General features: G+C 38.7%; 1 protein-coding gene across 19 annotated transcripts in view; it reads left to right on the top strand.

Moving 5' to 3' along the window:
- Positions 1-15357, top strand: part of CADPS2 (calcium dependent secretion activator 2) — a 575633-nt gene that overhangs the window by 496070 nt on the left and 64206 nt on the right. For 7 of the 19 annotated variants that reach the window (XM_040259543.1, XM_040259540.1, XM_040259546.1 and 4 more), the window contains 3 exons: positions 6081-6222; positions 9869-10024; positions 11580-11727. In XM_040259543.1, coding sequence (XP_040115477.1) covers positions 6081-6222; positions 9869-10024; positions 11580-11727 — 446 coding nt within the window. Of the gene's footprint in view, positions 1-6080; positions 6223-6348; positions 6469-9868; positions 10025-11579; positions 11728-12414; positions 12430-15357 lie in introns of all 19 variants that reach the window. The other 12 variants (XM_040259536.1, XM_040259533.1, XM_040259535.1 and 9 more) reach the window with 3 other exon arrangements.

Raw genomic sequence — 15357 nt, 5'->3', positions numbered from 1 at the left:
TTTTCACAGTGTTGGTTCACTTTTATTTATTGAAATATAGTTGGTATAAAATATTCTATATTACAGATGTACAGGGCTTCCCAGGTGGTGCTAGCGGTAAAGAATGCACCTTTCAGTACAGGAGATGCAAGACACACAGGTTTGATCCCTGGGTCAGGAAGATCCCCTGGAGTAGAAAATGGCAACCCACTCCAGTATTCTTGCTTGGAAAAATTCCATGGACAGAGGAGCCTGGCAGGCTGGTCCATGGGGTCACAAAGAGTCAGACATAACTGAGTGACTGAATACGTACACATATACATAGGTGTACCGTGTAGTGATTGACAATTTTTAAATGTTACACTCCATTTATCTTTACTGTGAAACGTGGGCTTTATTTCCTGTGTTTTGCAAGGTATCACTGGAGCATACCCTTTTATTTTTTATTGGAGGGTAATTGCTTTACAATGTTGTGTTGTTTTCTACCGTACAACAGCGAAACAGCCGTAAGTGTACACATGTCTTTTCCCTCCTAAGCCTCCCTCCCAGCCCCCTGTCCTACCCTTCTAGGTCATCACAGAGCGTCAGGCTGAGCTCCCCTTGCTAAACAACAACTCCTACTAGCTATCTGTTTTATACACTGAAATGTGTATGTTTCAATGCCACGCTATCTCAGTTCATCCCACCCTCCTCTTCCCACACTGTGCACAAGTCTTCTCTGCATCAGTGTCTTTGTTCCCCTGGAGCTTATTTTATACCTGGTAGTTTATACCTCTTCCCAGGAGAAGGACATGGCACCCCACTCCAGTATTCTTGCCTGGAGAATCCCACAGGCAGAGGAGCCTGGTGGACTGCAGTCCATGGGGTTGCAAAGAGTCGGACACGACTGAAGCGACTTAGCATGCACACACCTCTTAGTCCTCTTCCCCCTTGCTACTGGTAACTACTATTTTATCCTCTATATCTGTGAGTCTGTGTCTTTCTTATTTACTAGATAAGTACATTTTTAATGATATTATATACTATTTGTCTTTCTCTGACTTATTTCACTTAGCATAGTGCCTTCCAAATCCATCAGTGTTGCTGCAGATGGCGAAATTTCTTTTTGAATGGCTGAGTAGTATTCCATTGTCTATATATGGGCACTTGTTGATAGACACTTCTTTCTCCATTCATTTGTTGATAGACACCTAGGTTGCTTCCATATCTTAACAATTGTAAGTAATGCTGCTATGAACATTGGGGTGCATATATCCTTTCAAATTAGTGTTCTTGTTTTTTTCAGACATATTCACAGGAGTAGAATTGCTAAAAGGCCACAAAGAGCAAAAACCATCTTGAGAAAGAAGAACAGAGCTGGATAAATCATGCTTCCCAATTTAGTTCACTTTTCAATTCATTGAATATAATGGTTTTGCTAACCTTTTCACTTTTTCATGTTGTAACAGTTTTTAAAAATTCTAATTCCGAATACATGTAAGTCATCTAAGATATGGTGTAGTGTGTTTGTCATTTGCAGGGTTTTTTTTTTCTTTTTTTAAACCCAGAAGAGTTTACGACATTTCTAGATCTTAAAAGATGCTAATATGATGATAGTAAGTTGAAAAGATGTGTAAATGAATAGAGAGAATGATAATAGTTTATGGTAACTAAAATTGAGAAAAAATAGTATTAGCTTCCCAGGTGGTTCAGTGGTAAAGAGTCCACCTGCCAGTGCAGGAGGTGGTTTGATCCCTGGGTCGGGAAGAATCTTTGGAGAAGGAAATGGCAACCCACTCCAGTATTCTTGCCTGGTAAAATCCTATGGACAGAGGAGCCTAGCAGGCCACTGTCCATGGGGTCACAAAAGAATTGGATACAACTTGGTGACCAAACAGCAAGTATTATAATCTGAAAGTTAAGAAGGGGTTCTGATATCAAATCCTTGTTGTATTGTCTAATGACTAAGTGACTTGGCCAAGTGTCCTAAATGATCTGTGCCTCAATCTCCTATATTGAAGAGATTGAAAAAAATAATAATAATAACACTTCCCTCACAGAGCATTTGTGATGATTAAATGAGAGAATACCTAGAAAGGAACTTAATATAGTACTGACAGTTCAGAAATGCTAATGATAATGAAGAGAAGAAGGTGGAGGAGGCACATAAGGAGATTTCTGAAGTAGAGATCCAATAAATTCAGGTTAGTGTATATACTTTTAAATTTTCTTACTACAGTGATTTATTCAGCACGCATCCTTACTTACATGTTCCTAGTCGCTCAGTCATGTCCGACTCTTTGTGACCCCGTGGACTGTAGCCCACCGGGCTCCTCTGTGTCCATGTGGATTCTCCAGGCAAGAATACTGGATTGGGTTGCCATGCCCCCCTCCAGTGGATCTTCCCAATCCAGGGATCGAACCCAGATCTCCCACATTGCAGGCCGATTCTTTACTGTCTGAACCACCAGGGAAGCCATTTGGTAAAAGGAATTGAATTACATGATCTATAGTACCTTCTACCTTTCTAGGAAAAAATAAAGCTCCTTTCAGTGTGTTAATAAAAACATCATTAAGATAACATGAGTCTCCTCCATAAGACATTTATTGTTAATATGATTATCATTCTCACTTTAGTGGGAAATCTTTTATCATATAGATAAGCCAGTAAAGATTATTACACCTAAAAAAAAATGCTAAACTATGTCAATTAGAGATTCAGAAAAACCACAGTGTTGTATTTCCTTCTGTACTTGGGAATAACTTCCTATTCCTTGTTCATGTGTCTGTAGTTTTCAGCCTCTGACCAATTTTAGAATCACTAAATTAAAGGGATTATGAGCGTTTTCTTATTAGTGCTACCATGGTAAGCGTCACATACTTTCCCAAGTTTTAAAACACTGTTTAGGGTTTTGGTCTATACTTGTTATATAGATCTCCGTCGGGGCTCAGATGGTAAAGCATCTGCCTACAATGCGGGAGACCCAGGTTCAATCCCTGGGTCTGGAAGATCCCCTGGAGAAGGAAATGGCAATCCACTCCAGTACTCTTGCCTGGAAAATCCTATGGATGGAGGAGCCTGGTAGGCTACATACAGTCCATGGGGCTGCAAAGAGTTGGACATGACTGAGCGACTTCACTTTAGGTTTTTGAAGTATTTTTGCCCTGAGAGACATTCTGAGGAAATTGGTGTATTTAGCTGAATATTTTATGAAGATAATACTGTTGGATTGGTTAAAAAGTTTATTCTGGTTTTTCCATAAGATGTTACAGAAAAAAACCAAACAACCTTTTTGGCCAAGCCAATAGTGATATGTTCTAGTAATTAGATTAGTAACTACAAGCATATACAGCTGTTCAAATTCGTTTAAACAAAAGTATTGAGATAGTTGACATTTAACACTGTGTAAGTTTAAGGCGTGCAATGCAGTAACTTGTTATACTTTTGTATTGTTGTGATTAATGCATTAAGGTTAGTTGTCACATCCTCACACGGCTACAGGTTTTCGAGCAGGGGGCTTGGTAAGAACATTTGAGATCTACTCTCTTGGCAACTTTAAGTATATAGCACAGGATTGTAAAGCACATTCATCCTGCTGGGAACGAAAAGGAACGGGATTACTGATGAGCCTTTTCCGCATCTCCTCCTACCTCTGCCACCACCAACATCATCAACTTTTCATCTGTCTGTAGTAGAAAAGGACTGAGCATTCACCTTCTTCTCTGCTTCCTCCCTTTGGCACCTACTACAGCAGCCAGAGAGACGATATCATGTCACTCCTCTCTTAATAAAAATAAGAATGCATCCACTCCCCAGTAAAATTTGTCCTTTTCACAGAGTCCTACCATCGAGACATTACCTGGGAGTATTCTTCCCCCTCCCTCACTCTGCTGCTGCCATATCGGCTTTTTTGTTTTACTAGAAGCACCCCAACTCATTCCTTCCCAGAAACTTTCCCTCTAAATCTTCCATGCAAGGCTCCCCTATCATTTAGGCTCAGCTAAAATACCATCTCTTAAGAAATACCTTTGGTAACCACAGAGTATTTTTTTAAATGAATACATTTTCACTTTGAAGGTTATTTAAAGAAATCACAACTGAGTTTAGGATGTCCCCTTGAGAAATATGCGCTATCACCTAAAAAATGACAAATTCTTTGTTGACAGTTGCTTAGCATTACTTAGTATTTTCCTACAGAATTTCTCTTCTTTCGTGGTGCAACTTGGGCACACACTGTGTTCGTTCCAGCTACCACAGCAGAATACCTCACACTGGGTGGCTAATAAGTCGCAGAAATTTCTTCCTTACAGTTCTGGAGGCTGGGAAGTCTGACATCAAAGCACCAGCAGATTCAGTGTCTAGGGAGGGCTAGATTTCCTGGTTCACCGCCAACCATTTTCTCACTGTAACTTTACATGGTGCAAGGGTCCAGGGATTGTCTCTAAGAAGGGTCCTGATCCTATTGTTGAGGGCTCTGCCCTTGACCTAATCACTTCCCAAAGACCCCGTCTCCTAGTACCATCATATTAATGTGCTTACTGTCCTCAGTCACTCAGTTCCGTCCAACTCTTTGCAGCCCCAAGGATTGTAGCCCACAAAATCCCATGGACAGAGGAGCGCGGCTGCTAAGTCATTTGAGTGGGACATGACTGAAATGACTCAGCAGCAGCGCTCCTCTGTCCATGGGATTTTCCAGGCAAGACTACTGGAGTGGGTTGCCATCTCCTTCTCCAGGGGGTTTTCCAGACCCAGGGATTGAACCCACGACTCCTGTGTCTCCTGCTTTGTGGGCGGATTTTTTACATGCTGAGCCAGTGGGGAATGGGAGTTAGGATTTCAACATACGAATTTTGGACATGGACATTCCATCCACAGCACTGACTATTCTAACACAGTTATGACCTGTGCACAGAAAGCAGCCATCTCTTAGTGGAGGTAAAGTGCATCTTGTCCAGCAGTCCTGTCCTAGTAGTAGCAACTCTTAGACTGCTGCAATGGCATCAGGTAGGATGTTTGCTCTATTTCTACATCACAATGCACTGAAGACTAATGGGCAACTAAAAAATGCATGTGATATGCTGACTTTTTTTACATACACTCATGGAGAAGTGAGTGATGAAGAAAAATTTCACCAATAACTAAAAAGTTCATAAAGTGGAATAGACATTCCCAAGGCCACAGTCACCCTCCCGGTGAGTTAAAACTAGGGTATCTCTTAGAAGCAAGCAGACTTATCTTTTAGAATTGAATAGGTTTAGTTCTGTGCTACACAGCATACCACAGGGATTATGTATGCATGCCAAATCTTTTCAGTTGTGTCTGACTCCTGCCACCTCATAGACTCTCGCCCGCAAGACTCTTCTGTCCTTGGGACTCTCCAGGCAAGAATGTGTGTTAGTTGCACAGTCATGTCTGACTTTGCGACCCCATGGACTGGAGCCTACCAGGCTCCTCAGTCCGTGAAATTCCCCAGGCAAGAATACTGGAGTGTGTTGCCATTTCCTTCTCCAGGGAATCTTCCTGACTGAGGGATCAAACCTAAGTCTCCTGCATTTCAGGCAGATTCTTTGCCATCTAAGCTACAGGGAAGTCCCAAGAATTGGGACTTTCCCAGTATTTCCAGGCAAGAATACTGAAGTGGATTGCTGTGCCCTCTTGGATCTCCCTGACTCAGGGATCTAATCCACATCTCTTATGTCTCTTGGATTGGCAGGCGGGTCTTTACCACTAGCGCCACCTGGGAAGCCCACGAGGGTTATAACTCTGGTTAATTGCCGTATTTACACGTGTCAAGATCTTTAGGGTACTCCACAGTTCGTTTGAATCTCCAACAAGTGGCCAAATGCCTCGTGAGCTAAACCTTTTAGAAAATAAAACCATACCACCTGCCAGGAAGATTTTATAGAGATACATTTATGGTTTTGATAGCTATATGGAGAAGGTGACTATATTTCTTGGTTAGTTTTCATTGCATGATATCCAGTATGAGGAACAAAGCCTGTTGTTCTCTGTATTTTATTGATTCTATGTGATACTCTTTCCATAAAAGTTTTTCATCCATATTTTCCAGATGCCTGCTATAAGCCCTCTGACAAACTCTGTTTCTGCTTGACTATTTCAGCACTTTTATGTAATGGAAAATTTCATAAACACTTGCAAGAAATCTTTGTGCCCTTGGTTGTCCGCTACGTGGATCTCATGGAGTCCTCCATCGCTCAGTCAATTCACAGAGGTTTTGAGCAAGAGACATGGCAGCCTGTCAAGTAGGTATCTTGCAATAGTGTCCACAGAGCCCCTGTCTCTTCTATCCTGCCCTTATGACTTTACACATGGCCATCTGTAGTTATTGCTTATGGTGGTCCCTTCCCACGTTGTTTGTTTCTTTACAGGAATATCGCCAACAGTCTTCCCAATGTAGCTCTTCCAAAAGTTCCAAGTCTGCCTCTTAATCTTCCACAGATTCCTAGCTTTTCTACTCCTTCGTGGATGGCTTCTTTATATGAGTCCACGTGTGTATCCCTCACTTCTTTCCTGGTGGTGTGTTAGCTGGTGCATGGCCTGGGCTGTGTTCTGTGCAAATGTGTTTAGATTGCATGGCATTTATCTTCATTGGTTGAGGAATACTATGTTTTGGTTTTATTTGTTTGAGTTTTTGAAGCTATTAAGCTAAGCTTAGCATATCGATGATACATATCGATTAAAAAAAAAAAAAGTACTCCCAGCTTTGATGTTCATATGTGATCTGTGGGGCAGGGTCATTTTGTGCCCTAGGTTGTGACTCTAGTCTAAGTGATATAACCGGAGTTTTCCGTACTCAGGCAAGCAGTGTGGTTAGTGCTGTGTATGTCCAGGATCCTTTGTTGACTCCAGTTGTGTGATTTATCTAGTCTATGTAGAAAAACCTTTGTAAGAATAGTTTTAAGAACACAATCTTTTCCTGCTTTTATCTTAGTCTCACCTTTAAAGAAACAATAATGCAGGTTGCAGAGAAGGGTTCGTCCTTTGTTTCTCAGTACCAGCAAGTCTTCTTTTGTCCTTTCATGTACCATTTGTTGCATCTTGTTATTTTAAAATAATCTTTATATTATTACAAACCATATTTATTAACTCCAGATTGTCACAAGCCTCCCTATTGCAGATTTGGTAAATGAGAGTCATTAAAGTGAAAAAGACGTGGGCTTTGAAATCAATCAGCCTTACTTTTAGATCCTTATTCATCATTAGCTTAGCTTATTCATCGTTAAGTCTTCCTTAACCTCAGTTTCCTCAACTATAAAATGGTTATGACATCTAATTTAAAGATGTTTTGGGGAGGATTTTTAAAAAACTGTGAAAAGAGCCTGGCACAGCCTAGGGTCTCCATAAATGATAACTACTATATAACTACAATCAACATTATGATTATTACCATAATTATTATTACATTATCACCGATCATCATTATTACCCATAATGAATGGTTTGCAAAAGTTTGAGCCTCACAGAAATGAAATGAGCTCAGTAATAGCCCATGCTTTGCACAAGGTCTCACATGAAGTCAGCTAGAAAAAATAATAATTCAAAGAAGAAAATTAGCTACCGTTAATTGAGACAGAGGGCCAAATTCTTTATCTTGGTTAAGCCTTGTGACAACCCTGTGAGGTAAGTATCACTTTCCCCTTTTTCCAGTTAAGGAAACTAAGTCATTAAGAAGTTAAAAGGCAGAACTTGTCAGTGTCTCACACCCAGCAAACGACAAGCTTTGAACCCGCATTTGTATAAATCATCTTAATAGATGCTCCTCCAAATCTCTCCCTGTCTATAAAATTCTGGCTTTTGAGTTCTAGGAGTGAATGCCAGTAAGGTAAGTTTACTGCTGGCATTTTCAGGAAATTATCTCAGACTCCATTTTTCACATTTGGATTCTTTAACCTGTGATTAATACTTTTAGGGATAGGTCACTAATCAGAAGTAATTTTAAAATGAAAAGGTTATGAATAAATTGCAGGTTATACATGCCAGCTTGAGACAAAACCTATTTACATTTTTCATCTATTTAATTGTAACAAACACTTGTTACCTTAATTACATTCCCAATTAAGCATATGTATCATTTAGAATCATTCTGTAACAGGATCAAAGAACAGAAAACATATATCCATATTCCCTATAAAGGTTTATTTGTCACATATTATGAGAAAGTCCATTTTTATTAGAATTCTACCTTTACTATTTGGGGTTTTGTCTTAATGGTGGGTTTTGTTGCTGTTGTTTTGTTGAAAAATTAGAAGAAATAAATTTCTTTGCCAATTACATTCAATTACTCTTAAAACATAGTTCTTCTAATCTACCAAACTGCACACTGTAAGTGTATCAGAGGATTTTGCTTCATGATTTTTTTCACTTATTTTTATTATATAAGTGGCAAAATGAAGAATTAAATATAGTGTTTTCTCAGACTTTTTTTTACAGCAGTGTCAGTTTGGTTCTCTGGTTCTTTGTTTAATGATACTTTGGGGCACTGAATATTAAGGTTCGGAGACAGTAAGTGAAGAAGGTGCTATGGGTAATGTTCACTGCTTTGCTGTGATTGCTCCCTTGAGAATTTAACTCTGAGGACATCTTGGCTAGTTGAGGAGATCATGAGGAATTACTGGCAGAATGGGAGGAGGAGAGCAGAGTAGATTGGTGATGGAGCTGAGATGCCGAGGCGGTGGGGGAGCAAGAGCATAGAAATCAGCCTTTAATTAGCCAGAGCAGGAGGTGATTGTTTTTAAGCTGACTAATTAAGATATGTTTAGCTAAACAATGTGGTTATTTAAAAGAATTTTTCTTTATAAAAATTTTTCACCATGCCCTTGTGATAAATTAGTTTATCTTAAAATTTTTCTTTTACAAACCTGAAATATAAATTTCAGGTTAGTATATGTTAAATGTTGGAAAGCTAAGCAGAAATGAATCATACAGCAGTTTTTGTTTATTTTTCTTTTGTTCTCTTTTATAATTAAGTTGCAGTATACATAGGACTGTTATTTTCAAATTATCTCTTTCCTCTTAGGCTGTACACTAGGTTAATGGAAAGTAAATAATACTATCATTGGCCCAAATATGATATACTCTGACACAAATTACCTCCTTGCATGGTGTGAAAACATGGTCCCTAGAGTAACCTTACCATAGTAGTGAAGGCATAGCAGACCTTGGCTTCTTGGTTATATAGATGGAAGGACCTGAAATATATGATGTTGTTCCAACTTGAGAACACCTTGTATATCTTTTCTCTGTTAGACCATACCTTGTACTAAGTAAGGTTTAATTACGAGCGAGAAAAGGCCCAAAGCATTTCAAAATAGAGGCAAGATTTGCTTCCCTACCCAATCTATTATTTCATTCCTGGTACCTGTTTCACCTTTACCTGTAACTGAGAAATTGAAAGCCCTGAAGGCAACATACGTGAAGACAAACAGAGGCCACCGTGATGACAGGAGCATATACGCACGAGTTGGGTAAAGCTTATAGTTGCCATCATATGGGTTTTCTTGCATAAAACACACTTCTTTGAATTTCTAGGAGAAAATATGTATTTTATGTTTATCCTAGAGGTTGGTAAAGAACATTTGTCTGTTCCTATGTATATAATTTTATTTTTTTCTTTAGTAAAGATCATTACCCATTATTTGACCCCTTTTTATGACACTTTACTGCTGTATTTCTATTTTGTTCTCCTTGCCTTGCCTCATTCATTAAGAAGAAGTGAAAAGGGAAAATTAGAAGGTTGAGCAAAGAAAATATTGATCATTAGAGGTTTAATGTGGCATTTTTTCACTGACAACAATTGACACAGGAAAAAAAAAAAAGAAAACAATGTATGGGTGATCCATGTAGCTAATAGTGGAAGTTCACAATGTTCGTTCTTTCTTTTTCTTCTAGCAATGGATCAGCAACATCAGAAGACCTTTTTTGGAAACTTGACGCACTGCAAATGTTTGTGTTTGATCTTCACTGGCCAGAACAAGAATTTGCCCATCATTTAGAGCAAAGACTTAAACTAATGGCCAGTGACATGATAGAAGCCTGTGTCAAAAGGTAGACATATATTTTCAAGTTGCTGCTTACTCTGCCAAGCACCCTAAATACCACATTTCACCAAGTACCTTTTACATAACTGTCACAAGAAAGGTTTCAATATGTATAGCTTTTCCAAAATTTAAAGGACATTACGTACTTTGACCTAAACTCTGAGGATGAATGATACAATTGGCCCACTACTTTTTTTCAGGTCTCCTGACCATTGCCGTTGGGGTTTCCCAGGTGGTGCTGGTGGTAAAGAACCCGCCTGCTAATGCAGGAGACATCAGAGAAGCGGGTTCAATCCCTGGGTTGGGAAGATCCCCTGGAGGAGGGCATGCAACTCACTCCAGTATTCTTGCCTGGAAAATCCCATGAACAGAGGAACCTAGTGGGCTACAGTCCATGAAGTCACAAGGAGTTGGACACAACTTAGCGACTAAACAATAAACCATTGCTCTCAGCCATAGTACCCATACCCATATTAATCCTTTCTGTTGTGCTTATTGTTATCTCTGGGGATGCTGTACTTTAAATCCCCAAGGCAGTGCTTCCTGAGACATATGGAAGAGATCTGTTAAGTACTTTATGCATTATGTACTGTGTTCATGTGCTGTGAAATGACGTGGCAAACTTCAGTGATGATCATTGCCATCAATTGTTCTGTTTTCTGGTATTCTCTATCCACATCAGATGAGTTCCAAGTGTCCATTTACATTCTTCAGAACTTAACCAGAAATAAGTTATGAGGCTTTGAATTCTTCCACATGCACTTTTATTGTATTTAATACTTTTTACAAAATCAGCATTTCATCCTAATTAGCATTATTTTCCCCATTGCCTTCGTTCATGAGATATGCAAGAGCAATGCAGGTAGCATATTGGAATAACAAATTCTGGTTGGAGCAACTGGATAATACTGAAATCTTCAAAGCAAGAAAAATTATCTCTTTAAAATAATGTTTAATGGCTTTGTAAAGCAAAGCCATGAATTAGATTATTTAATGTTTAAAAAATATCAGGTTTGGCATCTGTGATTCCAATGTATCAAATCTATGGATATTCTTTGGACATTTTAGCAAAACCATTTCCAAATCATCTATTATGCAGTTTCTTTAAAAAAAAAAAAAAAAACACCTAAATGCAACTTCAGGTATTTGAAAGAGAAACTAAGTAACATAAAAGAATTATATATTCTGTGTTGCACATAAATTATGTGCTTTAGTTTTTCCCAAACTTGTCCTTGTTTTTTAATTTGGTAAACCCTCACACAAAGGATTTGTTCTGCTTTAATATACTACTTGGATACTCCTGCAGACATCTAGTGTGTACTTTGAATGGAAAAACTTCACGGTTTCACTTAACTGTCTGAGTGAGTATCCAAGTAGTATCACAGTCTGATCTTTCGTACAAGACACCTAAAAAGAAGAGCATCCCACCTCCCAGCTCCCAGGCAATGCCACACTCCGTATTTGCATGTTTTAAATTAGCATCTTGTAGTGTTGATTTCACTTTTACAAATCAGGGGGGACATGTCAGAATTCTTACTCTGAATTCATGTTTTAATGAATAGAACAAGAACCGCATTCGAACTCAAGCTCCAAAAGGCAAGTAAAACCACTGACCTGCGCATCCCAGCTTCTATGTGTACGATGTTTAATGTGCTAGTTGATGCCAAAAAGCAAAGCACCAAGCTCTGTGCCCTGGATGGAGGACAGGAGGTAAGTGGATTGAATGTCTCATGTGGTAGGGTGCTGTTTCCAGAAGTTTCTTACTTGACTAGATGAAAAAGACCTAGTTCCCCATACAAGTGTTTGAACTTTCCTGTATTATAATAATGGAATGCCCCTTTATCCTTTGCTCTTATCTGTTTCTTCTTTTTAATACAAAGACTGGCCATTGAATTTCAGGTATACCTTTTAATGGCTTAGGTGTTGTGTATTTACATAAACCTTGCTTTTCACAAACAAATGAGAAAGCTAGAAAGCTACTTGCTTTGTTTATACAAATATAGAGTATCCAGAGTTTGCATCCAAAAAACAGGCCACAGAAAATAGCCCATGAAATATTTTATTTACACAAAAATTTCCTTTTTAAAAAAAAAAAAAAGATCAAGTAGAAATATACTGGAAAATTGGTCTTTGCTTTTTTCAATGAATACCCCATTGTTTCAATTTGATTTCTATTTTGTTTGGTTCTGTATTCAGAAATAGAGTTTATTTTACCCCATGATTTTATCTTTGTTGAGAGTGGTGATTGGGTGAAATGGATCTCTCTTTCTTAGATTATCTCTTTACGTTAATATTTTGTTGCATCTTTGCCCATTGTAATTACTTTTTCATCATTTCTTTATTTTTCCCTTATGTTCTCCTTCATCGTGTTTTATTTTCTCTCATGGCATGATCCAGTTTGATAGTCAGTGGGTAAGTTTCATTTAAAAAACACACACACATTTTCATTTGAATTATTTTTCTTGTAAGTGTACCTTTTTTATGTTCATCTTTTCAAAATAAAATAATTCCATTTTCAGGTTTTTGGTTGTTGTGTATGTGTATAATACTACATAGCAATACCAAAGATGCATTAAAATAGATGTAAATACTTTCACTTTAAATAATGTCATAGGGAATGTTTCTCCCCTGTTGAGCTGCAGAATCAACAGACTACAATTTTTTAAGATAAAATTATTTAAAACCAAGTGAATTCACCCTTTTTAAATTCTAAGTAAATTCAGAAGCAGAGTGATTATTAACATTTTTAAGATGAATATACATGTAGTGTATACTTTCACTAACAGTATTAAAAGAATTTAGAGTTAGGGGCTATAGATGATATATAGCATATATACAGGGTAGCCTGTAAATTTGAGGACCAGGAGGCCACTCTTAAGGTCACTCCATACAGAAGAACCCAGTTGTGAATTTCAGTGAGGGATATGCCCACTGTGATAACAGCCTTTCCTCCTACTGATGGTCTGGGATAGCACTATCATCCGATTCAGGGAAGGGCAGGCCTGGGTCAGGAGCCTTTCCCCTTCCACACACAGGTCTTCTTAAGGGACCACCCAGAACTTTGGAGGAACATCATTTGAAAACCCTTTGTACCTTACAGGATTGACTAGATTAAATAAATATTTTTTTAATAAGTCAAATGCTTGTGCTCTATGGATATGTTAAATCTTACAAGTCTTAGAGTTGACACATGGGAGTCAAACTCAGAACCAACTCTTCACTGGGCTAACAACTCTAATCCAAGCAGAAGGGCTTAGGTAACCACTAAGAGGATGAGGTTTCCCAGGCGACGAGTGGTAAAGAGTCCGCCTGCCAGTGCAGGAGATGCAAGAGGCATGTGTTCAGTCTCTGGGTCCGGATGATCCCCTGAAGGAGGAAATGGCAACCTGCTCCAGTATTCTTTCCTGGGAAATTCCATGGACAGAGGAGCCTGGGTACAGTCCGCGAGTCGGACACAGCTGAGCACACACACAATAGTACACAAAGAGAATACGAAGGTCCACTATTTTGAATGTCGTGCTTATTTAACCAAGAGACAGACATTAGCTCTTTGGCCATAAGTTGTTCACGTATCCACGTATTTCATTCTTTGGGCAATTCAGGGGGGAAAAGTGTATTTCTAATAGCACGGCATACAACCTTACAGACACAGTAAGGAGCTGATACGTGTTATCGCGTGTTCAGTGTTATCATTCTCTGATCTCTTGAAACGTGATTTATTATCTCTAATTATCCGAATGAGTAGGCAGCTGGCTTGGCTATCAATGGCTCATAACCACCTTCTTGGTTTTCTATAGCCAGATGTAAACCTTTTATTGTCTGCTTGAGAACATTGTCTGTCTCTTTATACACACATCCATTTCTCATCCGGTTTATGGAATCATCTCGCCTCTTCCATTAATACTGGATCTATCCATTTGTTCTTATTTTCACATACACTGCAGTGCCTGACACACAATAGATACATAGTAAATGTTTGTTGAATGAGAAGACTGATTTTTTGTCACTGCTTTAAAAATCTTCAGTTCAGTTATCCCCATTTAAAAAAAATCCTCCCCTGTAAGAAACAACTCACTCCAGGACTGTGAAAGAAAAGCAGGCGCCCACACAAATGACAAAACATTGTTGCATTGTCAAATGATTCTTTACATTAATAGGTGGATGATTTTGAAGAGTAATCTGCTGTTGTTCATTATGTCTGCACCTGTACCTTCTCACCAGAGACAATTAGTTCCCCACAACTTTCACACAATTAATATACTTCAAAATGTGCAGGTGTAAAACCCATTAGCAACCCTGAAAAGTGGTAAACAAGAGTTTCCATGCACAAGAAGTATTTTATACTTTGCTTTTAATCTCCAGGAAATATATACATGTAATTGCACAGGCTTTTCCTCTCTCTATGTGTTTAAGACAAGTTTGGGGATGATTGCAAAGTAATGAATACATTACATGCATAGTTGAGCCCATGCATAGGACCCCATTGTATAGCAAGCAACAAATTAAAGTTGTTGAAAAAACTGGATTATTACACAATTTGGAAACTCATAAAGATATATAGTATACTATGTAGGTAAACCTAGCAGATTTTTTTTTTCTAGATTTAAGGGAATTACCTCTGCACAATCTCTAGTAAATTTATCATATCATCATTGCTGGGACAAAAGCTTACCAACTCCTTACCCACAGTGAAGCCCCTTCTGGACTCCTGAATTATCATTCTGTTTTCTTACATGACTTACGATGATGCAGACACTCTCAGGCACAGCCCGGAACAGCATTTAATAGAGTAATTAGTGATCGAATGATCTGCTCTTGTGACAGCTGTGTGTAATGAGTCAGCAATCTCATGCCAGGCCCTCAGGGACAGATGTGGAGATCCGAAAACCACCAATGCTTAGAAATCCTCATTATCCATCCCTGCAAAAGAGCAGATGACTACATGGGCCTTCAGCAGTCATATGCTCTCAGACCCACTGTATCTCATGGTTCATCCATTGAAAGTGAAAACTCATTAATAGAACAACTCAGGGACCCCTACATACGTGGGATTTGTTTTCAATTGCAGTAAAATACTTCCATTTCCAGATCTAACAATCCAATACCTTTAAAATCGTCCCAGCAGAAGGACCAAAATTTGTAAGAATGCTGGATTGCACTGGCACTTGGCTAGTCTTCATTTCTTACATGTCTGCATGAGAACAGTCAGGTGAGATGAGGATATTTACCCATGTGCCTGATATTTACCTGTGCCTGATCTGAATTCCCTGGGCTCCATGAAGTAAAAATTCCTCAGTCAGTCAGTCCAGTTGCTCAGTCATGTCCAACTCTTTGGAACCC

The sequence above is a fragment of the Oryx dammah genome, unplaced genomic scaffold (genome assembly GCF_014754425.2).
Source record: "Oryx dammah isolate SB20612 unplaced genomic scaffold, SCBI_Odam_1.1 HiC_scaffold_18, whole genome shotgun sequence".
Classification (NCBI taxonomy): domain Eukaryota; kingdom Metazoa; phylum Chordata; class Mammalia; order Artiodactyla; family Bovidae; genus Oryx; species Oryx dammah.
This window is presented reverse-complemented; position numbering and strand designations above follow the sequence as displayed.